We start from the raw sequence: 14,261 nt of genomic DNA, 5'->3' as shown, positions 1-14,261 counted from the left end.
TAGAGATGAAAGCTACAATGGTTGAAAATTTAAAAATACAGTGGATAGGAGTAATAAGTGATTAGACACTGCAGAAAGAAAGATTAGTGTGCTTGAAGACATAGCAATAGAAACTATCCTAAATGAAAACCAGAGATATAAAAGGACACTTAAAAAGTTTTGAAACAGCACCAATGAGCTGTGGAACCACTTAAAAGCAGCATAATCCTAGGTAATTGGAGTCCCTGAAGGACGTGTAGAACATAGAGAATATGAAGTAATTCTCTATGGCTGCAATTATTCAAGATCAGCTTACCTGCCTCCTGAGAAACCTATAGGCAGGTCAAGAAGCAGCAGTTAGAACCAGACATAGAACAACAGACTGGTTCAAAATTGGAAAAGAGTACTTCCAGGCTGTGTATTGTCACCCTGCTTATTTAATTCATACGCAGAGTACATCATGTGAAATGCTGGGCTGGATGACTCACAAGCTAGAATCAAGATTGCTAGAAGAAATATCAACAACCTCAAATATGCAAATGATATCACTCTAACGATAGAAAGCAAAGACGAACTAAAGAGCCTCTTGATGAAGGTGAGAGAGGAGAGTGAAAAAGCTGGCTTAAAACTCAACATTCAAAAAACGAAGATCATGGCATCTGGTCCCATCACTTCATGGCAAATAGATGGGGGAAAAGTGGAAACAGTGGCAGATTTTCTTTTCTTGGGCTCCAAAATCACTGTGAATGGTGACTGAAGCCGTGAAATTAAAAGATACTTGCTCCTTAGAAGAAAAACTATGACAAACCTAGACAACCTATTAAAAATCAGAGACATTGCTTTGCCCACAAGGGTCCGTTACAGTCAAAGCTATGATTTTTCCAGTAGTCACGTACGGATGTGAGAGTTGGATCATAAGAAAGTTGAACACCAAGGAATTGACACTTTCAAACTGTGGTGCTGGAGAACACTCTTTTGAGAGTCCCTTGGACAGCAAGGAGGTCAAATCAGTCAATCCTAAAGGAAATCAACCCTGAATATTCATTGGAGCTGAAGCTCCAATATTTTGGCCAGCTGATGGGAAGAGCTGACTCATTGAAAAAGACCCTGCTGCTGGGGGAAATTGAGGGCAGGAAGAGAAGGGGGCGACAGAGCATGAGCTGGTTGGATGGCACCACTGGCTCAATGGACGTGAGTTTGAGCAAGCTCCGGGAGATAGTGAAGGACGGGGAAGCCTGGCGTGCTGCAGTCCACAAGATCGCAAAGAGTCTGCCACCACTTAGCAACTGAACAACAAACAACAATGGCTACAATTATTCTAAATTGGAGGAAGATTATAAACTTACAGATTATGGAAATTTAATGAATCCCAAGCGCAAGAAGCATGAAGAAAACATTGCCAAGGTAACATCATAATCAAAGTGCTTAAAACCAGTGATAAGAAGAAAAATCTAAAGTATTGGGGGTCGGGGATGAGGGTGGGGAGGGGAGACCTGTTATGCACAAAAGGACAAAAGTAAGAACCACAGCAGAGTTCTGTTTAGAAACAGGGCAAGCAAGAAACAGTGTAGCAGTATCTTTGAAGAACCAAAAGAAAACAGGCTCAATAGACAGGAGTTTGAGCAAACTCCAGGAGATAGTGACGGACAGGGCAGCCTGGAATGCTGCCGTCCATGGTGTGGCAAAGCATTGGACGCGACTTAGTGGCTGAATGACAGAACTATATATATCCAGTGAAATACATCTCAAAAATTAAGGCAAAATAAACATTTAAAGACATATGAAAGAATTCATCACCAGATCTGTACTTCAGAATATTAAAGGAAATCCTTCAGGAGGGAGGAAATGATACCAGATGAAAATCTGAATTCAGTCAAAGGATTGAACAGCACTGGAACTGCTAAATATATGGGTAAAAATAAAAGTGACTACAGCTCATTATACCTTCAGAGATCACATGAGAAGACTACCCATTCCATAGCTCAGGACTGCTTAAATGAAGTTTCCTACTGATCTCTGTGCTAGCTCAGCACCTTTTAAAGGCAAATTTGTGAATGATTGGGAAATTATGACATATACTGATGCTATACCAAATCAATGCAAATAAAGCAGATGTCAGTAATTTTTTTTGTATGTTGGTACGATAACCTGTTTATTGATTCTTGATGATCTTTTGAAGTTTTAGCTTACTAGTCATCATTTTCACTAGATAATGTTTTTGGAAGAAGAGAAAACAGAAAAGCATATAAGGGAGAGAAGACAATCATTTGTGATGCAGTCACATACCAGATTTCATTTTGTGAATTATTTGAAACCCTGTGTTATGACTTTTAATGTTTTCTTCTGCTCCTAGGTTATCATGTCTTAAATCAGTAGAATTGATTTGCTTAGCTAGCTGTCCTGAAATTTGTTCTTGAAACCAACACATTTCTTGATATAAGAGCTCAGATTTTTTTCCTATGTAAAAAAAAAAAAAAAAATATATATATATATATATATATATATAGCCTACCATCTTCCTTTTTATCTCTGGCTTGGCAGTGTTTAAAATCTTTCTGTGATCTTAATGAATATCAAACTGTCTATAAGGTATTTCTTCTGAGATAGCTGATGTAGGTTATTCTTGAGGCCACTGGACTGCTTGAAAATTTTCCCAGTATTTGATGTCCAGTATGCTTACCTAGAGTGAGCCTGACTTGAGGTTCTTATGTTTCGTGGATCTCCCCATCCTCTTTGTTTTATTAATTGTATTGGGGTGGGGGCCACTGCTCAGCTTGTTGGATCTTAGTTTCCTAACCTGGAATCAAATCCAAGCCCCAAACAGGGAAATCCCAAAATCCAGCCACCCAGTTTTCCCTCACAGAAGCAGCTGGTACTGCTGGTTATTTGTGCCTTATCTCAGGGTCTGGATATTTATAAACACATGTATATATTTTCCCTCTACCCAGCACTTGGGTATCAATTATATTCACCCACACAATGGTTTGTTACACAGCCATTGAAAATAATGAGGCAGATGTATACGAACTGACTTGGAAAGGTATATGATCAAAGGAACAAGAAAGGTGCATACCCTTTCATTTCATTTTTTTTAATGCTTTAAATATAATTTCAGTACCATAAGATTCACCCTTTAAAGTGTACAGTTTTCTGTGGTTTGATTCCACAACATTTCCATCATGTTAAGAAGAAATCCCATACTCCTGCCATCTAGGTTTTTATAGTCTGTTGTTAAAAACCAATCATGCTGCAGTGGATAAGTCTTTTTTTTTTTGGCTGTGTTGTGGGCATGTTGGATCTTAGTTCCCGGATCAGGATCAAACTCGTGCCCCCTGCGTGGTTAAGTGTGGAGACTTAGACCCCTGACCACTAGGGGAGTCCCCTGCATTGGACAGTATATACATAGCATTTCACACTTGTGCAAGAATATCTGTAGGACAAGCACCTGGAAGTGTTTGCTAGGTGACATGATTCATGCATTTAAAATTTTTAAAGTAGTTGCCCTCTCCAGAGTTTATGCTCTTACTACCAAAGTGTAAAAGTCTCTGTTTCCCATTTCCTGACTAGCATAGTCCTTAATCAAACTTGATCTTTGCCAATCTGACAAATAATCTTATCTCATTGTAATTTTCATTTGCATTTCTCTTATTCTAAGTGAGGGTGATTACTTTTACATGTTTAGGGGCTACTTGTCTTTCCTTTTTTATGGACTGATTTTTCATACCCTTTGATTTTCTGCAGGGTAGCTGACCTTTTTAAAAATATGAGCTCTTTGTGTTAGGGAGAAAAGCTGCTTGTGATATGAACTGAACATGTTTTCCCTACTTTTTTTATTTGTTTTTTAGTCTTTGTTCATTTTTTTTCTTTTATCATGCAGAATTTAAAAAAATTTTGTCATCAAATTTGGCAGACTTCTGCATCTTGTGACATACTTAGCCTTTCCCTACTCCAAGATTATAAAAACAAAATTCTCCCATATGTTTTTCTTAAACTGTAAGTCTCTTCTCCTCCCTCCCCCGCCCCCCACGTTTAACTATTAGATCCATCTGGAATTTATTTTTCTGTAAGATAGGAGGTATGGATCCACCTCCTCTTCTCTAGAGGGCTAACGTTTTCTTCCGCTGATTTGAAATGTCAGTTTTACATTGTCTTCTTGATTAAGAACGGTATGAGCAATTTTAAATATTAGCTTTCACATTCTAGGAGTGGTAGTCAGGGATTTCCCTGGTGACCCATGCTTAAAACGTTGCACTTCTAATGCATGGGGAGCTGATTCAGTCTTGGATCAGGGAACCAAGATCCCACGTGTGGCCAAGAAATAAAAATAAATTAATTTTTTTCAAAGTGGTAGTCAGATGTCTGGGCAGTGCCTTCTGATCTCTTGGGGCACCTGTAAGAACCGCAGTCCCCTTCTCTCCCTGCCAGATCCTACTGCTGCAAACTGCTATCACCCAGGGGATGTGTCTTGCTCTAGTGTGTGAAACCAAGTAGTTTGTAACCTCTGATCTAGGGACTTCCCCTTGGAAGAGGCACGGCCAGAGGCCCATCTTGTGAATCCAGAGTCATTACTTGAATGAAGGCTTCAAGGAGAGCCCAGAAGTAATGGAAGAATCTTTCCCCAAAAAACTCAGCTCTTCACTTTGGAGTCATTAGTTTCTATCCCCAGGTTGTCTTTCCACTTTAGAATCCTAGTCAATTTCTACATGTTCACACTGGTAGATTTACTCTGATAGGGCCATCTGTCCTCCTGGGGAAAGAAATACTGGCTTGGGCTGCGTTGTGACTGTGTTTTGGCACCATGTAGAGCTGGGTGTGTAGAGGTAAGAGCCATCGCTTCTAATCTGAAACTGTTTAGTTGAAAAGAGTGTGGCCCTTTAAAAAGGAGAATTCTCAGAGTACCCCTGACTATAAAGGCTTGTGGAATTCTACCCAAGGGGCGCTGGAGGAGAAGGTCTGTCTGGCAAGACTGATGCCCTGAGTAGGGTGGATGTCCCCAACGAGTGTTCTGTCAAGTGTCTGGGCAGCCCACTTGGTTTGGTAGGGGAGGATGTGCGGTGGCTTTTAATTTCATCCCTCTTGTACAATTGTCCTTGTATTGGGTCTACTCAGGGAGTAGCTTGTCACAGAACTGTGGGGTAGCAGATGCTTTCTGTGCTTGAACATTTTGGTGGCAGTGACACTTGGAAGGAGCGACTGGTGCGGCCTTCCTGTCTCGGTGTGTGTGCGTTAACCCTGGGCATCTCGTGCGCTGGAGGAGCTGATACAGGTGTAAAGGGAACCAGGAGAGACGTGAAAGGGTTCTGCCCTGATGCAAGCTGTTTTCACATACATTTAGTTTGTTCTGAAAACAGACACTTAAAAAATGAATTTACAGAGGGTACAGCGGAGCTCCAATTAAATAGTCATATTGAAGTAAAGAAATAATATGCATTTTATAGGCTTAATTATACATCATAATTAGCTAATGTAGTCCATGTGATTGTGATGTCTGGGAGACCAGCCCAGGGAACAGTTATGAGCAACAGCTAATGTGATTCCGCATGTTAAATGTCAGGATTTAAGGGCAGACCTTCATACAAATTTCTACCATATCTACTTGACGATAGTTTTCCAATTTCTCCTTCCTGTCCCTTTTCACCCCTCAAAAGCCATGTTAGTAAAGTCATCCTAGCATGCTCCTGGGTAACTCAACATCTGAGTCCTAGACACAGATTTCACTTGGCCTGAGCTCCTCCCACCGTTGTGGCCATGGCTGTTAGCGTTGGATAGGCTGTTCACACTGACCTCCTCCTGTCTCTCATCAGCTCTCCTCTCCACCAATGATCCACTCAGAGGGATAATCCACCAGCAGCTGAGCCCTGTCACCCACCAATGGGGAGGTCCCACATGGGGGGATACTTACCCCTTCCAGACCCTTCCTGAGGAAAGCAAGTTTCATTCCATGTGGCAGGAGTAATTTTTATATTTGTTTGGCCTTGTGACCGATAGGATGGGAAGTTGGGGGGAAGTGGAGAGGAGATGGCAGTTTTAACCGAGAAAAAAAAAAACTTTAGTAGAAACTCTGCCTTCTTCGGGCGTGTCCCTCTTCTGGGCATCTCTTCAGGATTTCATTCCTCCGTCCAACTGCCGTTCACAACTGCCCTTTCCAACGGCTCCAGAACTCTTGGCCTTGGCATTCCATGATGTAAATTATTCCACGCATGGCTCGAAATGGGTGCAAAGCAATGTTACCAGGTGTCGGATCACTAGTGTAAGTTTCCCGGATCTCGGGGGAGGGAGGAAAAAGAAAGGGGGAGAACCACTCTTGGAATTTGTACAGTTGTTATTGTTTCAGCCAGAACACAGTGATTGCGCTGGCTGAGCTGGATGCTGTTGATGGCTGGGGAGAGAGGGAGCTTTGGGCTTAGAGCTGCGGTGAACTGGGAGTTGAGAGTTTCTACTTTAAAGATTCTAGGGTTAGGATGTACACTGTTTACAACAGTGTTGTAAGAAACAGTTGGCATTGCTGCTGCGGAGGGAGGAACTTGGGACCTTCAGTGCAAAGCCTGTCACAGTACTGCCTGGGGCAGTGGTGCCTCTTCTGTCTCAAAAAATAGGGAGAATTGACTTTTCTGTTTTCCTAAAGATAGCTAAAATATGGCTAGAAATCCAGATTGCTTACCAGGTTTGGAAACATCTAGTCACAAAATTCAAAGATCTCTGTGTGCACGGGATTTTTTTAAAAACAAAACTGTGATTGCTCCTCTTGTTCACTATATTTTTTGAGGAAGTTACTGTTCCTGGTTTACTGCCCCTTTGGGGAATTGCATGTGAAAGGTTGCTGCCAACCCCCTTAGATTTGTCTGGATTCCTTTTTGACTTGTAAGTTAAGGATTTGTGTTCAATAAAAACAATTTAAATTGAATACTTGATCTCTTGAATGACCACAAAAATTTTAAAATCACATTCATAATAAGCAATTAGCGGGAAATGCACAGGAATTACAGTTATTTATCTAGGAAAGTATAAGGTATATTTTTGTGTTGCGTTGATGCTGGTGACTTTAATCTGCTCTGCTGAAACAGTGCTTTCTTATTCCTTTTCTTCATAGTTGTCATGGATGATGATGACGACTCGTGTCTCCTTGATCTTATTGGGTAAGACGCTCATTCCGGGATTGGGGTGAATTGAGTGTGTGAGGTCTGCTGTACTGAAACAACCTAATAAGCACATTGAGACCAAGTGGGTTTTTTAAATAAAAATTAAGTAATCATCATAGGTATAGTAGATACATATAGGTATAGTAGGTAAGTATAGTATACCTACCTATAGGTATATGTAGGTATAGTAGGAGGACAGAGTGACGTGGATTAACATAGGAGTCATCATTAGGTAATCCTTTATTAAATTTATTTTCTAAGAAACCCTAGGAGGCCGAAATGAGTGCTAGTAGGAAATGGAATGACAGCAAAACAAAACAAACAAAAACTTCTAATAGTTTTAAAGCAAGGAGAGGATTCTACTTGAGCTAATATGTCATTTTCTTTTTACCCTAGTAAAGAGGAACCCTAAATATAAGTAATGTATTCATTTGCTGTTGTCTCTGTTTGGTTGTTGTTTTCTAGAGACCCACAAGCATTGAACTATTTTCTACATGGACCTAGTAATAAATCGGTGAGTAATACTCAGGCTGTCACAGTTGTACGTTTTGCTTCTTCTTTTACAGTCTGAGTGATCATTTTTTTGAATTTGTACCTTTGCAGAGCAATGAGGACTTGACTAACGCAGGATATTCTGCAGCCAATTCAAATTCGATTTTCGCCAACTCTAGTGTGAGTATTGGAAACTGCAGTGATCAGGTGTTTCTGTCTCATTGATGCCTGGTGACTGGAAGCTGTAATTGCTTTTGGATCATGATGGGAATCCTCACTTCGTCTTTTGCAGTTGCCACAAGAGGAAAATCTATTAAATTATGTTGACAGTTTCTACTTTTAACTTAGCCTATTAAGATTTTTACTTTACTATTTTCCTAAGCTTTCAATTTTCTTTCTAAAATGCCAGGGACACATAACCTGAAAAACTTAGAGGCTTTTGAACCCTGTTACATAACCTTTAAGAAAAAATCCTTCTGAATTATGGTTATGTTCTTATCCTTTTCATCTTAAACGAGGAAAAAGATCATAGTAACTGACACCTAGTAAGCACTCAGTGTGTTCTTGGCACTAAGAGCTTAACAAATATCAACCGCACTAACCCTTACAATAATTCCATGAAGTATAGTAGGTTCTATTAGTATCCATATTTGAAGATGAGGTAACTGAAGATTGGTACTTACCGAGTATTATACAGCCAAGAGTTGCAGAGCTTGGAATTGAACCCAGGCCACCAGGTTCCAGGGTGCAGGTCCTTAAACTCTAGGAGCATCTAGACAAGAAATCTGACCTGGGGGACAGGGGAGTTCTGCCTGGAAACTGTATCCAGATGGCTGTGTTTAAGCCCATGTTACTTTAATCTTTTAACTGCTTTGTTCTCCACGGATGATAGTCCAGAGTCCCACTGCCCAAGTTTGAATCCTTGCTCTGCCACTTTCTAGCTCTGTAACCTTGCTTATATCACTAAATCTCTGTGAGGCTCAGGTTCTTAATTTGTTAATCCAGGAGAATGATAATTCTACTTCATAGGCTGGTTAAGATGAATGGAACTAGTCCATGGGCACACTGTTCAGTTAATGTCGACTTGTTGTCATCATCAGGGTCTTTATTTTCTTCCTCCATAATATGGAGTACCATTGGAGTAGCATTTAGAAAGTTCTTGGGAACGTACAATTCTTTAACATATTTGAGTGTGTACAAAGTATGTTAGATCATAACATGTAAGACTCCTCCACATGCTAGAGGTGGCTTTAAAGTCACAACACTATCTCCTGTAAGGCTTGTGAATCAGTAGCAATTCTGAAATTCATTCTGCATGGGCAATAACTGCATGCATGCCTATAGCCCATAAAGGAGGTATTTAGCCTGTTTCCCGACACTGCTGATGTTTCCTCACCAGCTCTCCCCCTTCGGTGTGAGTATGATTCTAACTCTTCAGGCTTCTTCATTCAGGGTGGATTTTGGGGGAACTTGGATTATGTCATGGCAATAGAAATATTTTCAAAGCTTTGAAAACTATGAAATTTTAAACCCATGGTCGGTTAGTTTGTGCACTGTGAAAACATTACTATGTCTCACCACTCAGGAGATAATCCACTGTTGCCTTGACCTTTCTCTGCAGAAACAAGCAAACACACCTCCTTGGTTTCAGTGGCCTACCCCCACTTCCTTTCAAATGACTTCAAGTTCTAATTGGGTGTCAGGTGAACTGGTCTTGCTTTTCTACCTGGTTCTTTCCGTCTTCTAGCCCCCAGAACACCACACCTTACTGGCCTATGGCTGAGAATTTCTAGGGTTTTGAAAACTGGACTGTTCATTCTTCTTCTTCTTTTTTTTTTTTCAGTCACACTCTGCGGCTTGTAGGATCTTAGTTGCCCAGCCAGGGATTGAACCCAGGTCCTGGCAGTAAAAATACCAGGTCCTAACTGCTGGACCACCAAGGAATCCCTGGACTGTTTATTCTTGCTTGATCTAGTTTTAAATGTTTTTCTTCACCTTTAAAAATTTTTAATTATGTTACAATATATATAACCAGTTTACCATCCTAACCATTTTTAAGTATACAGTTTGGTAGTGTTAAGTATATTCACATTGCTTTCACTTTGTGTTAAATAACTATTGATTTCATTTTTTTTTCTTTTATAACCTTGTCGTATCCCATGATAAACTTCTGGCCCAGTGGAGTGTCTCTGATTTATCAGTAACTGTGTTCGGTTCTCTACATATGCCTGTTTTGTTGTCTCTAATTGGAATGCCCAGAACTTAAGGACTCATTACGGACAGACACTCATGCACAAGTGAGCACTTGACAAATGGTGACCAACTTTTACTCTTGAATAGGACACTGATAGAGTTTTTAAAGCATCATAATGAGCTGATTACTCTAAGAAATCAAATGCGCATTCACTCATTTCACAAGGGAAGCTTCTTTTCATCCAGACTGATCTTGCCTGGATTGGGACAGGTTAGAACTAGGGGAGTTCTGAGAAACCTTGAAAGTCAAGGCTGCATCTGGGATACCTTCTGGACATCTAGTAGAACCACACTCAGAACTCCCAAAATTCACGTCTCCTCCTGTGGTACAAAGAACTAGACACTGCTGTCTCCTGGATACACACATACCCTAGGCTGAGTCCCATTCAGGCTTTGGACTTGGGAACAATCCTGAAAAATAATGCCTGTGCCACTGTCTCAAAGAATAAAACTACTCAAGTAGCCATGAGTATGTTTGCATTATTGATCTGTTCCCTATAAAATAATTTACCAGAGCAATGAATGCTTATACTTACCAAAAAAGAAAAAAAAAAAAAAAAAAACCTTAAACATCCTTACTAAGGAAATCAAGTATCAGAATAAGATGAGCAGTGTAGAGAGTTGAGTCTAAAAAGAAGACTGTTATGCTTTATTCATATTCAAAAGTGAGATTCGTTTTTTGTTTAAGAATCTCTTTCAGAGGTGAGATACGCCTTGTAACCTCCCACTTATCTTTTTAGAATGCTGATCCTAAGTCAGCCCTCAAAGCTGTAAGCAGCCAGCTTGGAGAAGGGCCCAGTGATGGACTGCCACTTTCAAGTAGCCTTCAGTTTCTCGAAGATGAACTTGAGTCTTCTCCTCTTCCTGATCTCAGTGAGGACCAACCTTTTGACATTCTTCAGAAATCCTTGCAGGAGGCCAATATCACTGAACAGACGTTGGCAGAAGAGGCATATCTGGACGCCAGTATAGGTTCAAGCCAACAGTTTGCACAAGCTCAGCTTCATCCCTCTTCATCAGCATCCTTTACTCAGGCTTCTAATGTTTCTAATTACTCAGGTCAGACACTGCAGCCTATAGGGGTGACTCATGTGCCTGTTGGCACCTCGTTTGCAAGCAATACGGTGGGTGTGCACCATGGCTTTATGCACCACGTGGGGATCAGTGTGCCCAGCCAGCATCTGTCTAATAGCAGCCAGATTAGTGGTTCTGGACAAATACAGTTAATTGGGTCATTTGGTAATCAACCTTCCATGATGACTATTAATAACCTAGATGGATCACAAATTATACTAAAGGGTAGTGGGCAGCAAGCCCCCTCGAATGTGAGTGGAGGGCTTCTTGTTCACAGACAGACTCCTAATGGCAACTCCTTGTTTGGGAACTCCAGTTCCAGCCCAGTAGCACAGCCTGTTACCGTTCCGTTTAACAGCACAAATTTCCAAACATCTTTACCTGTGCATAACATCATCATACAAAGGGGTCTTGCACCAAATTCAAATAAAGTCCCAGTTAATATCCAGCCAAAGCCTATCCAGATGGGTCAGCAAAACACATACAATGTGAACAACTTGGGAATACAACAGCACCATGTCCAGCAAGGGATCTCGTTCGCCTCTGCAAGCTCACCCCAGGGCTCAGTGGTTGGTCCGCACATGTCCGTGAACATCGTAAACCAACAGAACACAAGGAAGCCCGTCACCTCGCAGGCCGTGAGCAGCGCTGGGGGCAGTATCGTTATTCATTCTCCCATGGGCCAGCCTCACACACCCCAGAGTCAGTTCCTCATACCTACAAGCCTTTCTGTCAGTTCCAACTCGGTACACCATGTCCAGACCATCAATGGGCAGCTTCTTCAGACTCAGCCCTCTCAGCTCATTTCCGGCCAGGTGGCCTCAGAGCATGTCATGTTGAACAGAAACTCTTCCAACATGCTCAGGACCAACCAACCATATTCTGGACAGATGCTGAACAACCAGAGTGCCGCCGTCCAGTTAGTGTCCGGGCAGACATTCGCCACCTCCGGAAGCCCGGTGATTGTCAACCACGCCTCCCCTCAGATCGTCGGTGGACAGGTGCCTTTGCAGCAGGCATCACCCACCGTCTTGCACCTGTCCCCTGGGCAGAGCAGCGTCTCCCAAGGAAGACCTGGCTTCACCACCATGCCCTCGGTGACAAGCATGGCAGGACCTAGTCGGTTCCCTGTTGTCAGTTCGTCCAGCACTGCCCATCCTAGTCTTGGGTCTGCAGTTCAGTCTGGTGCATCAGGATCAAACTTTACAGGAGATCAGCTGACCCAGCCAAACAGGGCTCCAGGACCGCTCAGTGTGTCCCATCGTCTTCCAGTTCCTTCTTCCAAGTCTACCAGCACCTTCAGTAACACGCCTGGAGTGGGAAGCCAGCAACAGTTCTTCTGTCAGGTAATGTTCCCTTTATCAAACAAATGCTTGGGTGATTATGGAATGGAAGAATGGAATATGTATTTGTAAAGAATATAATTTTCATCCTAGGTTCCCAATTTATTATCTAAAGATGTTCAACTTATGATTGATTGCCTTTTTTCTTCTTAGTTAAAATGTTCTATCCCGCATAGCATTGTGGTTTAGGGTGGAGACTTCATGGATTTGAATCTAGGCTGTATGACTGGGAACAAGTCTTACCTTAACTAACCTCTCTAGACTTAAGTTTTTCCATCTGTATAATAGACTTTTTATTAATAATACTACCATCCCACATAGTTATTGAGAAAGGTAAATGAGATAATCTGTATAAAGCACTTAGCATGGTCCCTGGCAAGTGGCAAATACTCAGTGTGTGCTTAGCTCATTGTGTCCAACTCTTTGCAACCTGGACTGTTAGTCGGCCAGGCTCCTCTGTCCATGGGATTTTTCAGGCCAGAATACTGGAGTGGGTTGTCATTTTCCTCCTCCAGGGGATCAAAGAGCCAATATTAATACATATATTTGATGGAATGTGTTATAGGCATTTAAAAGGAAAGATTATTTCAGATTATTTACTTACATCATGGGGCTTCCCTGGTGGATCAGACAGTAAAGAATCTTCCTGCAGTGTGGGAGACCCGGGGTCAATCCCTGGGTTGGGAAGATCTGCTGGAGAAAGGAATGGCAACCCAGTCCAGTATTCTTGCCTGGAGAATTCTATGGGCAGAAGAGCCTGGCAGGTTACAGTCCATGGGGTCGCAGAGTCAGACACGAGTGAGTGACTAACACTTTGGCTTCACTCCCACTTGCATCTTGTAGAAGCCACTGGGTCCTATGACTATGGACTGGGTAGAGAAGTCGTGGCTGTTTCTTGGGTGCCAACTGGAAAAGCTCAGGGACCCACTGAGACTCAGCAGCGGGTAACTGGCCTGCACAGAGGGATGCATACAGAGGGAAGGATCCAGGGCACTGGATTGGACCAAGTACCTGAGCCTGTTCTTACCAGGCTGCTGTGCAGGTGAACGACCAGGAAGTCAGTTACACCATGTGAAGATGATGTTCCTGAAAAGCATTTCAGACATTTGTCAGCGGTGGTCCCTCACCCCATCTGCCAGTCCTTGAACTCCTATGGCTTTTGGCTCTCACACATTGAGAATGTTCTGTAGCCCCAGTTCCATACCCCACCTGCCCGCTGTGGTATACCCTCTCATCTCCTCCATTTTCCCTGCCTTTCTCCTCCACATTTAGAAGAACTCAAAAACTTCTCTCTACCACGTAGGTCAATATTTTTTAAACTGTATACCTTTGACTTAGTAATTCCATTAAGAATCCTAAAGAAACAAAGATTATTTATGATTAAGGATGTTCAGTGTACCTTTTGGTATCAAAACTGTTTGTTTGTGTGTTTTGTTTGTTAAATTTTATTTACATTTATTTGGCTGTCCCACGTCTTAATTGTGGCATGCCAGATCTTCGATCTTAGTTGTGACATGTGGGATCTAGTTCCCTGAACAAGGATCAAACCCAGGACCCCTGCTTTGGGAGTGAGGAATAGTAGCCATTGAACCACCAGGGAAGTCCCTCTGTGTGTTTTGAAATAATGTCAGACTTACAGAAAAACTAGAGTTGTAAGAATGTGTACAGAATTTTCGTGTACCCTTCAGCAAGATTCTCCAAATGTTAACTTTTTACTCCATTTGTTTTATTCTTCTCTCTCTCTCTCTCTATTTCACACACACACATACACAAACACACACATAAAGTTTTGAAGAGTAAATTGCAGGCATGATGCCTCTTGACCCCTACGTACTTCAGTCTCAACAGGTTTATTTCTTGAAGTCAGGGGCATTCCGCTACATAACCACAGTACTGTTATCAAAACCAAGAAGTCAGCATTATTACAATATTACTATTAAATCTATAGACTTTATTCTGTATAGCTCATTTTCCCAATAAT

The 14,261-nt window shown here is 41.8% G+C and overlaps 1 protein-coding gene across 3 annotated transcripts in view; it reads left to right on the top strand.

The window, feature by feature from the left end:
• Nucleotides 1-14,261, top strand: part of BICRAL (BICRA like chromatin remodeling complex associated protein) — a 78,737-nt gene that overhangs the window by 37,234 nt on the left and 27,242 nt on the right. For 2 of the 3 annotated variants that reach the window (XM_025269803.3, XM_025269792.3), the window contains exons 2-5: nt 7,070-7,115; nt 7,584-7,632; nt 7,722-7,790; nt 10,604-12,283. In XM_025269803.3, coding sequence (XP_025125588.1) covers nt 7,075-7,115; nt 7,584-7,632; nt 7,722-7,790; nt 10,604-12,283 — 1,839 coding nt within the window. In that variant the 5' untranslated portion in view covers nt 7,070-7,074. Of the gene's footprint in view, nt 1-3,142; nt 6,230-7,069; nt 7,116-7,583; nt 7,633-7,721; nt 7,791-10,603; nt 12,284-14,261 lie in introns of those variants that run through there. The other variant, XM_006069212.4, reaches the window with a different exon arrangement.

This window comes from Bubalus bubalis, chromosome 2 (assembly GCF_019923935.1).
Source record: "Bubalus bubalis isolate 160015118507 breed Murrah chromosome 2, NDDB_SH_1, whole genome shotgun sequence".
Lineage (NCBI taxonomy): Eukaryota > Metazoa > Chordata > Mammalia > Artiodactyla > Bovidae > Bubalus > Bubalus bubalis.
Note: the sequence above shows the minus strand (reverse complement) of the source record. Positions and strands in the feature narration are given on the sequence as shown.